The 17,006-nt window shown below is 42.6% G+C and overlaps 1 protein-coding gene across 3 annotated transcripts in view; it reads left to right on the top strand.

The window, feature by feature from the left end:
• Positions 1-17,006, top strand: part of LOC120370158 (complement factor H-like) — a 156,977-nt gene that overhangs the window by 118,216 nt on the left and 21,755 nt on the right. For all 3 annotated transcript variants that reach the window (XM_039484433.1, XM_039484436.1, XM_039484435.1), the window contains 2 exons: positions 12,413-12,586; positions 15,478-15,687. In XM_039484433.1, coding sequence (XP_039340367.1) covers positions 12,413-12,586; positions 15,478-15,687 — 384 coding nt within the window. The remainder of the gene's footprint in view (positions 1-12,412; positions 12,587-15,477; positions 15,688-17,006) is intronic.

Here is a 17,006-nt window from a genome sequence, read left to right as displayed (position 1 = left end):
TGTGGATAAATTGGAGAGAGTCCAGCGGAGGGCAACAAAAATGATTAGGGGACTGGAGCACAAGACTTATGAGGAGAGGCTGAGGGAACTGAGATTGTTTAGCCTGCAGAAGAGAAGAATGAGGGGGGATTTGATAGCTGCTTTCAACTACCTGAAAGGGGGTTCCAAAGAGGATGGATCTAGACTGTTCTGAGTGGTAGCAGATGACAGAACAAGGAGTAATGGTCTCAAGTTGCAGAGGGGGAGGTTTAGGCTGGACATTAGGAAAAACTTTTTCACTAGTAGGGTGGTGAAGCACTGGAATGAGTTACCTAGGGAGGTGGTGGAATCTCCTTCCTTAGAGGTTTTTAAGGTCAGGCTTGACAAAGCCCTGGCTGGGATGATTTAGTTGGGTTTGGTCCTGCTTTGAGCAGGGGGTTGGACTAGATGACCTCCTGAGGTCCCTTCCAACCCTGAGATTCTATGATTCTATGATTCCCCTTGTACTCTCTATGGCACTCTTGCTGGCCCATAGTTAGAATGTAGGAGAGAGCTCCCTGACTCCAATAGAGAGGGGGCACAAGCTGGACTAGGGAAGGGGAAAAAGTGTATTGGGACATGGAGCTCAGGGGAGGAGAGACTGGAGGCTGGCAAGAAGGGGAGATGGAATGGAGAAACTGGTACTTGGAACTAGGGTGGCGGGATATTGGGACTTGGGATCTAAATGGGAGAAAGGAGGGAATAGGAGCAGATTAAGGGGTGTGTGTGCGTGAGAGAGAGAGAGAGAGAGAGTTGGGGGAGACACAAAGAGGAGCCAGATCAGACAGGGAACAGAGAGAGGGGAACTGGGGCTGGCTGGGCACTATTCCTAAAGTAAACCCTATGACTAAAATATAATCTTATAAGCAAATATCTGTGAAGCACATTGGGAAAGAGTTTGTCTCATCTCCACCTAGTGCTGGTTCATATAGATGACAACCTGCCGCTGCTACCAGTTACTCCATTAACTCAAATGGCAGAGGTCTGTGCAGCAGATCTAAAGGTTCCAACTCTGTTCATGATTGATGTGGGTGTCAATAAGATGCCACATGATGGACTTTCTATTTTTATGTACTTTTAAAAAATATATAAATTACACACACATACACACACAGAGCCATGTTAAAAGAACATTAAGGTTTCAACTCAAGCACTCAAAAGTTAAGAAATGCCAGGTATTTTTTTAGCCCCATCTCTGTTGTATCTCACAATATTTAATGGAGTCATAGTGTTTAAGGGCTGAAGGGACCACTAGATCAAATAGTCTGACCTCCTGTATAGCACAGGCCATCAACACCACCCACACACTAAACCTATCAATTGCAATGAGACCCAAGTATTACAGCCCACAGGAGACTAGACTATTATGTGCTAAAGGCAGAGAATAGGTGGGACAGAGGTGCGCCAGTGCCCAAGGATCCCACAATGGAAGGGAAAATAAGTGAGATATATCCAGATAATCTTGGCAAATGACTGGAGAGGAAGGCAAAAGAACCCTAAGGTAACATCCAATCTGACCTGGGCTAAAATTCCTTCTTCTTTGTGTGCTGTCCCTGTGGGTGCTCCACTTCAGTGATAATGTGTCCTGGAGCCATTGATCGGAGATTTATGGTCTGGTCAGGCCATGCATGCGCAGCAGCTTTCTCACAGTGCCGTTGGAGTCTCTTCAGCACATGCACAGCTGACCCCCTCACTTCCATCTCAACCGTCTTCTGCTGAAGATGGAGGTTGGGGCAGTGCCACAGTTTCTTCCCCTCAAGATAGAAAAAAATGATAATTGTTAGTTTAGTTTAAATTTTTTCCATAGATAAGTTAGTTTGTTAGTTGAGAAAAAAAATCTTAGTTTTCTTCATTTCCAGGTTAACAGTTCCCTGTGGATCGCAAACCATTTAAAAAAAATGTTGGTCCACTCAGGACTTTATTTTAGACATGCCAGGCTCCCCTGGCTTCAAAAGATGTGGCTCTTGCAAGGAGGTTATGTGGAGCTCCGACAGGCAGTCCCTCTGCATGAGATGCCTCAGGGAGACACACGTACCATCCAAATGCATCCACTGCAACAATTTGAAGGTGAGAGCCAGGTGTGACTGGGATCTGTGACGCAAAATGATCCTAATGGAGAAATCACTCCAACCTGGATCTCAAAAGGACACCCCAAAGCCTTCCCCTAAGTGCTCCCCAAGTCGGTCTGAACTAACTAAGAGCACTGTTCCACCCTCTCAAGAAAAGAGGAAGCAAGTCTCGACCTCTCCACAATGGGAACCTCACAGAAAGAAACGGTCCCCCACGAAGTCATTACAAGTAGTGCCAATGGCCCCGATAGTCGGTACCTACGACTCCCCTGGCTCCTCTGGCACCAGAATGCACCACTCATAAGAACAAGGAGTTGAGACCGCAGACATGCCATGTCTCTTCCTCAGCACCGACAGTACCAACACTTGTGTCGGAGACTGTGCCGACCTTACAACCACCAGTGTCGACACAGGTCTTGGCGCAGCCACCTCCCTCAGCACTGTCGCCTCACCCAGTACTGATAGCCAGCACTGCAGTGTGGTCACTGGCCCCAACAAAGGCAAAACAGAAGACTTCTAGACACCCAATGCCTACTACTAAGACATCGGTACTGCACCTACTGGCACCACAACAATTCCTGATACAGGAGGACATCACTGTTGCATTGGTCCCAGAATTACCTCTCCTTGGCAATGCAGGATCACCTGTCACACAACCGACCTTGCCTATGGCACCATCAATGTTTAGTGACAGTGACAATGAGGACGAAGAGGAGCAAGTGTTTTCATCACAGGGCTCGCCCACATCTCAACAAAAACCTACTGGAGGCACATCATGGCATGAAATCCACCAGTCACAACCTCACTTTCCATGGTATGGACCCCCATAGATGGGTCCCCAAATGGCATTCATGATGCAGTGGCCACCATGGGCATCATACAAAGCCCAATATGCTTGGACCTTCTCACTGCCTATGGCACAGCTCCGGTCCCTTCCTGTATCCCCAGGGCTGGCAACATCAGGAGCCACGGAGGAGATGGCCAATGAACCAGAGGACGAGACTGCCCCCGAAGAAGTGTCACATGAACATATCTCTTCTCCAGATATAGCCATTATGCTACCTCCACCTACTATGGCTGATGACTTTAAACAATTTCAAGAGCTATTGAAGTGCATAGCACTCAGCCAGGACATCCGTCTGGAGGAAGTCCAAGAGTACCAACACAAACTATTAAAAATTTGACAGCCATCTTCTGTGTCAAAAATTACCCTGCCCATCCTCAAACCTGCTGGACAGTATGGCTGACCCCGGTCACTGCCCCCTCAACATGAAAAAGGTCAGACCATGAATATAATGTCACAGTCAAGGGCATGGATTTCCTGTTTTCTCACCCACAACCAAATTCTCTAGTGGTGGAAGCAGCAAACCACTGGGCCAAACACCACTCTGTGCCACAGGATCAAGACCATAAGCATCTAGACCTTTTAGGTCACAAGGTCTACACCTCCTCGATGCTATAATTCTGCATTGCCAACTAGAGTTCCTCCCTGGCTAAATATGACTTTGACAATTATGGGAAACTCTTTGAGTTTACTGTGTACATACCAGAAGACAGAAGAGCACAATTCAAATCAGTCCTGGTCAAGGGACAATTGTCACCAGGATGGCCCTACAGGCTTCCCTGGATATCGCTGATACTGCAGCCATGCCATGGCTATAGTGATAGTGTTATGCAGAGCCTCATGTCTGCTATCGTCTGGCATACCAAAAGAACTCCAACTAAAGGTTGAGGACCTACTTTTCAATTAGAATAAACTGTTTTTTTGCAAAAACTGATGAAGTCCTACACACCATGAAGAAGTGACCCCAATACACTTGGCATATAAACACTGCCCCCAAAAAGGAAGTGATACCAACCATACCAACGAAACAGGGATACTCAATACACTTGCCCTCACAGCTCACAGGTGATTCCTGTGATTCACAGTGGGACACGACCACTATCAATACAGAGTGCTCCCATTTGGACTCTACACTGCACTGAGAGTGTTCTCCAAAACCCTTGCAGCAGTCACAGCTCACCTCCTCAAACAAGGGATCATAATTTTCCCTTACGTAGACAATTGCCTTATCAAAGTATAATCATACATAGAGACAGCAAAATCACATGACTGACCATCAACCTCTTCCAAAAACTGGGGTTGCACATAAACTTTCAGGAGTTCACATTGATACCCACACAACAACTAGAATTCATTGGGGCACACTTAGCCTCAACTCAAGCCACAGCCTCACTACTGCATGTCAGATTCTTAACCATCAAACATCTCATAGACACCATGTCCATCTGTCCACGAATCGAGGCACGGACATGCCTACTATTACTAGGACACATGGCCACCAGCATGTTTGTGGTAAAACACGCTAGATTACACATGCAGGGTCTTCAGAGGTGGCTGTGTTCAGTATAAACCCACCAAACACAGCCTCAACATGATGTTAACACCACCGACCAAGGTTCTAGCATCCCTACAATGGTGGCCAAGACCGGAGAACATCTGCATAGGTGTTCCCTTTCACCACAGACCTCCTTCAATCATGATCACAACAGATGCCTGCACATGAGGCTTGGGGGCACACCTGGACCACCAAATGATGATATAAGGCAGGTGGTCGACACTGGAAACACACCTTCACATAAACCTGCTAGAACTCAGAGCAGTAAGATACACCTAGCTTCACTTCCTATCACTCAGAAGAAACAAATCAATTTGAGTGATGACAGACAATGTTGCATGCATGTTCTACATCAACAGACGAGGTGTGGGGGGGATTTCTTTCACTATGCACTGAAGCCATGAGACTATGGAAGTGGTGTATTCAGCACCACATCGACATTTCAGCTTCTTACCTACCAGGATGCAAACACACCACCGCTGACACGTTAATCAGACAATTCTCACAAGCGCACAAATGGGTACTGAACCCTACAGTCTTACAACGGATATTCTATCAATGGGAGTTCCCATCAATCGACTTATTCGCCCCAGCACACAACCACAAATGCCCGCTATTTTGTTCCAGAGTGGGACTTGGTCTCCAGTCCCTGGGGAATGCTTTCTTAATCCGATGGGACAAGACACTTATGTATGCATTCCCACAGATCCCACTAATACACGGAGTCCTACGCAAGACCAGGGAAGACAAAGCCAAGGTCATCTTGCTTGCCTGAGCATGGCCCAGACAGATTTGGTACCCTTACCTGCTGAGTATGGCAATTAATCCTCCACAAATTCTTCCAATGAGGCCAAACCTCCTGTCACAGGCCGACGGTCAGATCTTCCACCCACAACTGGAGAAGCTCCATGTGAAAGTATGGCTCCTCCGTGGTTCTAATCACATGAGTTAACTTGTTCAGAGCAGGTCAAACACGTGTTATTGAACATCAGACATGATTCCACATGCAATACTTACCTACAAAAGTGGAAATGTTTTTCCACGTGGTGCCTACATAAATGACTTACTCCCTGCACTACGCCCCTTCCACTGGTGCTAGATTGCCTTCTAGAGTTAAAGAATTCAGGGTTATCACTGAGCTCTACCAAGTACATCTCATGGCGATTAACACCTTCCATAACAAAATCGATGGATTCTCGATGTTTACTCATCAAACTACAAAATGCTTTCTTGCAGGACTCCAGAACATTTACCCTGAAGTACATCCTCTGACACTCACGGGGGATCTGAACTTAGTCCTCAGGGAACTCATGAGGCCCTCCACCCCTTCAAACTCCTAACTATCTGCTCCTTACTACATCCATTCTAACCTGGGCTAAAATTCCTTCCCTACCCCACATACGGTGATCAGTGAGACCCTGAGCATGTGAGCAAGAACCAGTCAGCAAAGAGAGAGCATGTGAGCAAAAACCAGTCAGCAAAGAGAGAATGCTCAGTGCCACCTCAAAGCCCTGGCCCCACTCCCACCAATATCCCACCTCCAGCCATGGTCATCGCCTGATGCTTTAGCGGACAGTGAAAACACCTTCCCAGAATACATTGGGAGAGGGGGGCAAAAATCCCTCCCCGGACCTCTGACAGTGGCTGGCTGAACCCCTGAAGCATGAGCTTCTGGAACATGGGACTTAAACCAGAAGTGAGCTCTAGGGTTGTTGAGACCTGCCCCCTACCATCAGAAGCAACCCCATCTTAAAATTGCACTAAAAAGTTTGTCCAGATCTCTGGTAAAACTAAGGAAGTTGTTTGTCTATTTGGAAGCTGTTTCAGAACTGCATCCCTCTGATGGTTAGAAACTTTCCTCTAATGTTCAGCCTGAATTTGTTCATGGCAAGATTTACATCCACCACTACTTTTCCCATCATTGTCATGTAGCTTAAATAGTTTTTCACCATCCCTGAGAATTACCCCCGTAATGAATTGATAGAGAGCAACCATATCCCCATCTAACCTCTTTTTGTGAAACTAAACACACCAAACCCTTCCAGTCTTTTCTCATAAGATAGGCCCTCCATTCCCCTGATCATCCTAATAGCTTTTCTCTACACCCGTTTCAGTTTAAATTAGTCTTTCTTGAACATGGATGGCCAGAATTGTACACAATAATCCAAGTGAGGTCTTACACTTTAGTCCTACTGGAAATGCTTTACTGTGTACATTTTAAGATCATATTTGCCATTTTCACAGCTGCATCACATTGGTGGCTCATCATCATCCTATGATAAATCTACACAGTAGGTCTTTATTCTCCTTTGTTGCTTCCAACTGATGTGAGCCCCCAGCTTGTAGCAGAAATTCTTATTACTACGTGCATGACCTTGAACTTTGTCCTATTGAATTTTATCCCATTTCTGTCACTCCAGTCTTCAAGGTCATCCAAGTCTTCCTGTATAATGTTTCCATCCTCCTCTGTATTGATGATGCCTCCCAACTTGGTATCATTAGCAAATTTCATTAGCACACTTGACTTTTTGTGCCAAGGTCATTAATCAAAATATTGAATAATATTAGTTGCCAGATGGAGCCATGAGTAGCTCCTCTAGTAACCTCCCTCCAGTCCATTAATTCACCTTTCAGAATAACCCATTACCTTCTCCCCTTTAGCCAATTTCTTATCCACTTTGCAATACTTGTACTAATCCCCATCTTCCCTAATTTAACAAATTTCTCCTGAGGCTCTGTGTCAAAATGCTTTGTTGAAGTCCACGTATATTAGATCTACTGCACGTCCCTTCTCTAAAAAATCAGTTATTTTCTCAAAGAAGGAACTCAATTTCTTGCATTTATTCTTGCTATGCCCCTGTGAAGTAGGGAAGTCCCAGTATCCCCATGCTGCAGATGCAGGACTGAAGCACTGAGATAATGGCCTCAGCTCATACAGAAAGTCTGTGCCAGAGTAAGGATGTGAATCCGAGGGCCAGTCTACACTGGCAGCGCTGTCAAGGCAGTGCTTTAACGTGCCTTGTGTGGTCTCAGTGCAGCGCTGGGAGAGAGCTCTCCTGGCACTCTAAAAATCCACCTCAGTGAGGGGCATGGCTCCCAGCACTGGCACTTTACAGCTGCAACTTGCTGTACTCAGGGGAGTGTTTTTTTCACACCCCTGAGCAAGAAAGTTGCAACACTGTTAATTGCCAGTGTAGACAAGCCCCAAGTCTCCCAAGACCTAGGCTAGCACACTAAGCACTGGACCATCCTTCCTCTGTGGAATCTTAATTCAGCCCCCTTGGGATACAGTCATTAGTAATATGATCACATACCATCCATTCTGTGTACTGAATGAGGTAGGGGTCATATGAAAAAAAAAACAGGTGTGTCGATTAATTACAGTTAACTCACGCAATTAACACAAATTAATTGCAATTAAAAATTATCTTGATGTAATTACAGTTTTAATCACACTGTTAAATAATAGAATACCAATTCATCACTGTTTCTGTAACATATTTTGTTTTTTACAGGTCAGGGTTGTTAGCCCTGTGCCTAACCCCCAACCTGGAGGACCAGGGTATCTGTTTTGTCTGGCCCCTCCCCCATAGACCAATCCAGCATGGTTGAACCTACCAGGAGCAAAAATCCCCCCACCGACACACACTCTGGGAATCTTTAGAGTATGCAACCTGTTCCGCCATGATAAGGCAGGGATACCAGAGAACAGAGAATACTAATTGAAATGTATTAAATATTTTTGGATGTTTTTCTCCATTTTCAAATACACAGATTTCAATTACAACACGATATACAAAGTTGACAGTGCTCACTTTATATTAGCTTTATTATATTACAAATATTTTCACTGTATAAAATAGCAAACAAATAGTATTTTTCAATTCACCTCATACAAGTACAGTAGTGCCATCTCTTTATCATGTACATGCCACTTACAAATATAGATTTTTTTTTGTTACATAACTGCACTCAAAAACAAAACAATGTAAAACTTTAGCGCCTACAAGTCCACTTAGTCCTACTTCTTGTTCAGCCAATTGCTAAGACAAACAAGTTTGTTTACATTTGCAGGAGATAATGTTGCCTGCTTCTTATTTATAATGTCACCTGAAAATGAGAATAGGCATTTGCATGGCACTTTTGTAACCAGTATCGCAAGGTATTTATTTGCCAGTTATGCTAAACATTCATATGCCCCTTTATGCTTCGGCCACCATTCCAGAGGATATGCTTCCATGCTGATAATGCTCATTTAAAAAAAGAATGCATTAATTAAGTTTGTGACTGAACTCCTTAGGGGAGGATTGCATGTCTCCTACTCTGCTTTACCCACATTCTGCCATATATTTCATGTCATAGCACTCTTGGATGATGACCCAGGACTTGTTCGTTTTAAAAACTTTCACTGCAGATTTGATAAAACACAAAGAAGGTACCAATGTGAGATTTCTAAAGATAGCTAGCTCACTCGACCCAAGGTTTAAGAATCTGAAGAGCCTTCCAAAATCTGAGAGGGACTAGGTATAGAGCATGTCATAGAAGTCTTAAAAGAGCAACATTCTGATGTGGAAGTCACAGAAACCAACCCACTAAAAAAGAAAAACAACCTTCTGCAGGTGGCATCTGACTCAGATGATGAAAATTAACATGTGTCGGTCTGCTCTCTTTGGATCATTATCAGTCAGAACCCGTTATCATAATGGACTCATGTCCTCTGGAGTGGTGGTTGAAGCATGAAAGGACAAATGAATTTTTAGTGCATCTGGCACATAAATATCTTGCGACACCAGCTACAACAATGCCATGTGAATGCCTGTTGTCACTTTCAGGTGATATTTTAAACAAGAAGCGGAAGCATTAAGTCCTGCAAATGTAAACAAACTTGTTTGTCTGAGCGATTGGCTGAACAAGAAGTAGGACTGAGTGGACTTGTAGGCTCTAAAATTATACCTGGTTTTATTTTTAATGCAGTTATTTTTGGACATCATTCTACATTTGTAAGTTCAACTTTCATGATAGAGATTGCACTATAGTACTTATATTTGGTGAATTGAAAAATACTTTCCCTTTTTTTACAGTGCAAATATATGTAATGAAAAATAATAATATACAGTGAGCACTGTACATTTTGTATTCTATGTCACTGAAATCAATATATTTGAAAATGTAGAAAACTTACAAAAATATTTAAATAAAGGGTATTGAATTATTGTTTAACAGTGCAATTAATCACACAATTAATCATGATTATGTTTTTATCACATGATTAATCATGATTAATTTTTTTAGTGGCTTGACAGCTCTAGAAAAAAATACTCTGTGCTTATGTAATTAAAGACGGTATCATAATACAAACACACAAGGTGTCTGAATCAAAGTTGCACAGGCAACAGGTATCTTTAGTTCTGGCATTTACTAACTCTTGAGTACTTGACTTTTGCAACCTGAATATTCCTTTTACACTTTGCTTTTCTGGTGTGTGTGTGTGTGTGTGTGTGTATTTCTGATGGATCTCAGTTTTCGATTAAATTCTGCTAAAGAGTAGGATTCCTTTTTCTCCAGAGGCCACACTACAGAGTAAACTATGTGAATCCTTACACACACCTCCCTCCTTAAGAAGTGGCGCTTCTGGCACTGACCCTCTCCCACCCATCTATGTCTTGTTTCCTCCTATCTCGCTTAACTATCATGCATGCAGATCCCTGCATAGCTCAGCTCTGTGCCACAATAGACAATGTGCATCTCTTGTATGACTGCCACACAGCATACTCTTGCACCTCCCCCAGTTTCCTCAGTGGAGTGACTCTGGTTTCACCATTCAGGAAATAGGCTGGATTAGAGCCTTGAGCAGTTTACAGCATCTGAGGGTATGTCTACACTACGAGATTATTCCGATTTTACAGAAAGTGGTATTTGGAAACAGATTGTATAAAGTTGAGTGCACGCAGCCACACTAAGCACATTAATTCAGTGGTGTGCGTCCATGTACCGAGGCTAGCGTCGATTTCCGGAGCGTTGCACTGTGGGTAGCTATCCCATAGTTCCCGCAGTCTCCCCCGCCCATTGGAATTCTGGGTTGCATGATGGGGCAAAAAGAGTGTCATGGGTGATTCTGGGTAAATGTGGTCAGTCAATCCTCCCTCCGTGAAAGCAACGGCAGACAATCATTTTGCGCCCTTTTCCCTGGATTGCCCTGGCAGACGCCATAGCACAGCAACCATGGAGCCCATTTAGCCTTTTTTCACTGTCACCGTATGTCTACTGGATGCTGCTGACAGACACGGTACTGCAGTGCTACACTGCAGCATTCACTTGCCTTTGCAAGTTAGTAGAGATGGTTACCAGTCCTATTGTACTGTCTGCTGCTTTGGAAATTGGCAATGATGGTTACCAGTCCTATTGTACCATCTGCTGCTGTCATGGGTGCCTACTAAAGAACCAGAGAGGCAAATGGCCGTTCCAGGTCAGAAGCTCAGACATCGTACCGAAATGATGAGCTGCATGCTATTCTAGGGGGTGCCCCTGCAACAACGCCACCCATTGCTTCGCTCCTCCCCCACCCCTCCTGGGCTACCGTGGCAGTTATCCCCCCATTTGTGTGATGAAGTGATAAAGAATGCATGAATAAGAAACACTGACTTTATTGAGATAAAACGGGGGAGGCAGCCTCCAGCTGCTATGATATTCCAGGCAGGACTGAATCTCCATTAGGAAGGGGAGGGGATGTTGCTGTTTAGCGCTGCAGCACCGCATCTACCAGCAGCATCCAGTAGACATACGGTGACATTGAAAAAAGGCGAGAAACGATTTTTTTCCCTTTTTTCTTTCACCGGGGGGGGGGGGGGACAGATTGACGACAGATACCCTGAACCACCCGCGACAATGTTTTTGACCCTTCAGGCATTGGGAGCTCAGCCAAGAATGCTAATGGTTTTCGGAGACTGCGGGAACTGTGGATTAGCTTGAGTCCTCATTGCCCACTCCCTCCTCCATAAGTGTCCATTTGATTCTTTGGCTTTCCGTTATGCTTGTCACACAGCACTGTGTTGAGTCCCTTCTGTGACCTCTGTCTATCATAGCCTTGAAGATTTTTTCAAATGCTTTGGCATTTCCTCTTTTGGAACGGAGTTCGGATAGAAAAGATTCATCTCCCCATACAGAGATCAGATTCAGTATCTCCCGTACAGTCCATGCTGGAGCTCTTTTTTGATTCTGGGACTGCTTGGTCACTCGTGCTGATCGGCGCTTCACGCTGGGCAAACAGGAAATGAAATTCAAAAGTTTGCGGGGCTTTTCCTGTCTACCTGGCCAGTGCATCTGAGTTCAGATTGCTGTCCAGAGTGGTCACAATGGTGCACTATGGGATAGTGCCCAGAGGCCAATACCGTCGAATTGCGGCCACACTAACCCTAATCCAAAATAGCAATAACGATTTCAGTGCTACTCCCCTCGTCAGGGAGGATTACAGATACCGGTATTAAGAGCTCTTTATATCGATATAAAGAGCTTCGTTGTGTGGACGGGTGCAGGGTTAATGCAGTTTAACGCTGCTAAATTCGATATAAACTCGTAGTCTAGACCAGGCCTGAGTTAACTAGAAAAATAACTTCAATTACAATAAAGGTTTTTTTACTGTATGATGGTGTGTTATGCTCTTGTTATGGAGCAGGAAGAAGAACTGCTCACAACGAGAGGCCATTACAAAATGTCTTATTTTAAGCCCACATTTATACTTCATTGACTATAATGCAATTCTTTGAGTCAATGCAATATGATTATGATGCTAACTAAATGCTGAGAATAGTTAATAAGGATCTGTGGACTGCACATGTTTCTATCTATTAACTGTTCTGGTTTGTAATGAACTTTTACATTTACCATTGTTTGAATCAAAAGATCTAACTGAAATATCTTTTGCTAAAGAAAGAAAATGCCCACCTCCACCTCAGCTCCCGGGTGCCATCAAGATCACAGAGACACGAAACTATGCGAGTGGTGAAAAAATAGCTTTTACGTGCCTAGAGCATTTTGAACACCAAGGAGTGAAAGAAATAATGTGTGAAAATGGGAAGTGGCAATCACCACCGCACTGTGTTGGTCAGTATGGGAGTTTATTTATATTTCTTTAGGTGCATCAGTCAGTGGAAATGTACAAACAATATCAGTAACAGAACAACTGCCATGTCACTGTTAGCCCCTTACACATTGTGGTAGTTAGTGTTCATGTATTTTGTAAGAAGTCATTATCAATCGTTTTGTGCACAAAAGCATTGAAAAATAAAATGAACAAAGTAATCAGACCTATAATACTAGACTAATGGGTTAAAGGATTTGAATCATATGCAGTATGTTGTTAATGGGTTAAAAATTAACTAGGGTCTGAAAAATGAATATAGTAATGTCAAAAAGTACAATCTGATATCAGAACCTAATCATTTTTTGTATCCTACCACTAAGGGTGAAAGAAGGGACTATTAAAGCACAGATGAGACTCTCAATGTTTATTTAATAAAATTAAGTGCTGTGAAAAAACATATACAAATGTTGGTATGTTTTGTGTGTATGTGTGTGTGTATACTGAGCCTCATATACATACACACAATATTTATATAATTTAATGTTGCAAAATCAAGCATTCAAAAATTAGGAAAAGCCATAATTAAGGCTGGCTGTGCAACCTTAATTTAACCCCCTTGTGTGTATTCATTATGTTAATTTTAATTACATGATCACACACAATTTTTTTCCCCACAGAATCTCTGCCTTATCCTGTGAAAGGATAGTTGCTCACCTAATGAGCAGCCAATATTTTGTTTCATCCTCATTACCCAGTAGTCGATCTAGTGTTTATTTACTGCATGCTACTCAAACCTTGCTAGAAGTACACAATTTTATATTTCCTCCTCAGCTTTTATGTGGTACTTATCACTATATCTGCTGAATGCTTTGCAAATATGAATTAATTTATTTTCACAACACCCCTCTGAATTGTTTTGTGTATATGTGAGTGTATGTATAGCAGGAATTATGAAGATATAACTAGTGACTAGATAATTAAGGCTGTGCATTATTTTTTGCAATTTAAACTGGTTTAAAATTCCTCTCTTTCAAACTTTAATTATTTAATTTAATCACAAAGTTTAATACCGTGGTTCTTCAAGGGAAAATGTATTTAATTTTATTTTATTTTTTGGTGGGGAGAGGGGAAAATATTTATTAACTTTTAGAGAGGGAACTTTTATAAAATTTATTCTTTCTTTCAAAATTGTCCATGAGATTCAAAGCATCTTTTCAGGTCCCTGCAGCTAAAGGCTCACAGTCCCAACAAATTTCAAACCAGATGCACAATCTCAGAACATCAGGCATATGTCAGTTTTCAGGGTTGTTGTTGTTTTTTTTTCTTTTTTTGGTTTTTTTTTAAGTTAAACTTGAAAAGTTATTCTCTTATTCCTCACAAATTAAAGTAACTTTGTGGCCTGGAAGGAACTGAGGATACAAATCAGCTAATGCCATTCTCCAGCGCAGCCTTCCTGAGCTCACTAGCCTTCCTGATTTATTTCAAAAACTCTTCTTGAGATTTCTCTTTCTCTTGGAAATTTGAGTATTCTGAAGCCACGTGGACATCCCTACTCTTTCTTTTCATCCTGTTATTTCTTTTCTGTGTACCTTATGGACAAATGGTGTTTCTCCTGGTAACCAGCAGAACTTTAAAATTATTTATAAAAATATTTTAACTGGCCAAAAATATAACTCCATTCAAGCTGATGTAGAAAGCCTCACAGATAGCATTGCTGTACATTAGTCAAAACCAATACTTCTAATGCAAGCTGATCTGTTTACATATCAGTTTATAATTCATTGTCCATTGCTTCTGTGTAACACATACTATCTCCTTTAGAACTAGACTTGCAATAGATCCCATCCATTTTCTGTTAATGAATCAGATTCAGATTCTCATCAGAATCCAACTGATTTTACTATATAATTCAGTTTTAGAGTGGCCCTTGCTGTCTGATAATGATCTCCTGACTAGATCCTTTAAAACAAAGAATTGTGAAGAATCAAAAATGGATCTAGTTTCTTCATAATATTATAGTGACACCATTTTCCATTTTTGCTAACCCATTCAGATTTATACTCCGGGATCATATCTGATCCCTAGCAGAACTCTCTGAGAAAAAATTGAATTTCCTCCTCCTCCATCCTGATTGATAATCAAACAGAATTTTGAATGGATTTAAGTGTCCCTCTCTTGTTAAACCCAATATAACTATCTAAATCCCATGTAATATATTCATTCAGGAATACTTGGCAAACTCAACATAATTCACTGAAACCAAACAAGTGCACACAGAATGACATGACTGAAATCTCTCATTCATCTAGAGTAACCTTAGGAGTAAAAGGTCTTTTGGCCCCCATTAGAACATACCTACCTGTTTCATCAGGGCTCAAAAGTGATCTAGGGGTTTTGATCCTCCTCGTGCAGAGGTTGCATCTACACTATAATATTTTATAGCTCTCCCCCAGGATAAGTGCATTTCCAGTAATTGAGCCTCTTCTGGTCTAGTATTTTTAACATCAAATCATGAAATCGTTTACGTTACCATGCACTGTTGCAATTTCACTTGTTCTGGAATATGAGTACAAAAACTTTAGTGTAGACAAAGCATTAGAGACTTCCTTTTATTTCTGAACTCCTACAACAAGAGGATACGACACCACGTGCACTGCACTGCTTGTAATGAATGAACCATGTTTAATAGACTATAGGCATTTAATGGACCCCTGCAGTATGGTCTAGAATCCACCTATTATTTGGTGCTTGAGGCAATGGGAAATCATGTTTAGGGTGGGTGAATCTAGAATGTTCACCAGCCTTAAAAAATCACCACAATTTATTTTCACTGCAGTTCACTGTTACTTTCTCTTTGAGTTTTAGACTATAGGTGCAATTGACATACTAATTTTATTTTTTTCCAAAACAGAAGAAAAATTATGTTTCCAGCCACCTTCCATAGCAAATGGTGAGATTCTCAGTCTAGAAAATCAGAACTTAAGACAGGAGCAATCAGCAACAGTGACTTATCGGAATGGTACCATGTTAACGTACAGTTGCAACTCTGGCTTCATGTTACGTGGACTACCTGAGATAATTTGTAAGGCTGGAAGATGGACCTCAGCTCCTACATGTGTTGGTAATTACATTGTGTAGAATTTTCAAAAGCAGTTCATTTAGTGGAGAGGACAATAAGTTTCAACTGGAGGCTAAATTATAGGAAAGAATGATTCTGTATGTAACCCTTCTGGCAGGTGGAGCCAGCAGCAACAAGGGCTGGGTTCAGTATCTAGCGGTTCCTTTTCAACAATACAACACAAAACCGTCTCGAGCCTCCACCCAGTGACCTGGGACAATTACACCCCACCCCCCGGGTGCCCCTAAGTGGCAATACTTCCCCTCTCACAAGCACAGAGTCTGAGTGTAGCAAAAACTTTTAATAGAAGGAGGGAAGTAACTCAGCAATAATTTGGGAAAACACCACAACCAGGATTCATAAATACAAACCATGAGAAAAAGACGCACCCCCAAGTAAGTTTGGCAGTGTCCATTTCCCCTCAGAGTCTTAAGTCCAGCAATGGGGGAGGGATAGCTCAGTGGTTTGAGCATTGGTCTGCTAAATCCAGGGTTGTGAGTTCAATCCTTGAGGAGGCCACTTAGGGATCTGGGGCAAAAAAAAATTGGTCCTAGTGAAAGTAGGGGGCTGGACTCAATGACCTTTTAAGGTCCCTTCCAGTTCTAGGAGATTGGTATATCTCCAATTATTACCGTTACCTTTAACCCCAAAAGACTCTTTAACATTCCATCCCTTCTCTGTACCCCACTCTCAGTTGCTGTCCTTGGCTGGTGCAGCCCCAGAGTTCAGAAGTTCATCTGCAGAGTTCACCTCTCATCCTATGTGTAAGGCCGGGGTGGGGTAAAGAGGCACCTTACAAGCTGTATTGTTCAAGCACTTGGTCATCACCCAAACAGCTGTTTGCCACACCTCAGCAGGGCTCTGCTGCCCATTTGCCACACCTCTCCACCAGCTGCCCCACACACTTAACACATCTTTCAGTGATTTCAACTATTAGTGGGGAAGCTGCACTGCTAGTGCATAGAGGGCAGTCTCTTGCAATAGAGACACTATCCCAAAGTAGGTCTAATACTTAGATCTAAGTATCACTGAGTTCAGCTCTACATCATGTAACAAAACTTTCAATTGATTCTAAATTAGTTCTTTCATTATACCATGGAGAGAGAAAGGATCAAATGGTGTCTAGGAACCTTAAACAGGGCCAACATCACCAGGCACAAGTGTCTGTCCCCACCCTTTCTTAACTCATTGGGCTTTGGAACCCATGTCTCCTGCCTAGCAAGTGGCATTGAGTTGAGGGTGAGTCCCTCCATTGGGGTATGCCAGGTATAGTTCTGCTGCCCTCGGTTTGCACAACAAGGATAACATCCCTTTATTACTGC

The sequence above is a fragment of the Mauremys reevesii genome, linkage group 8 (genome assembly GCF_016161935.1).
Source record: "Mauremys reevesii isolate NIE-2019 linkage group 8, ASM1616193v1, whole genome shotgun sequence".
NCBI lineage: Eukaryota > Metazoa > Chordata > Testudines > Geoemydidae > Mauremys > Mauremys reevesii.
This window is presented reverse-complemented; position numbering and strand designations above follow the sequence as displayed.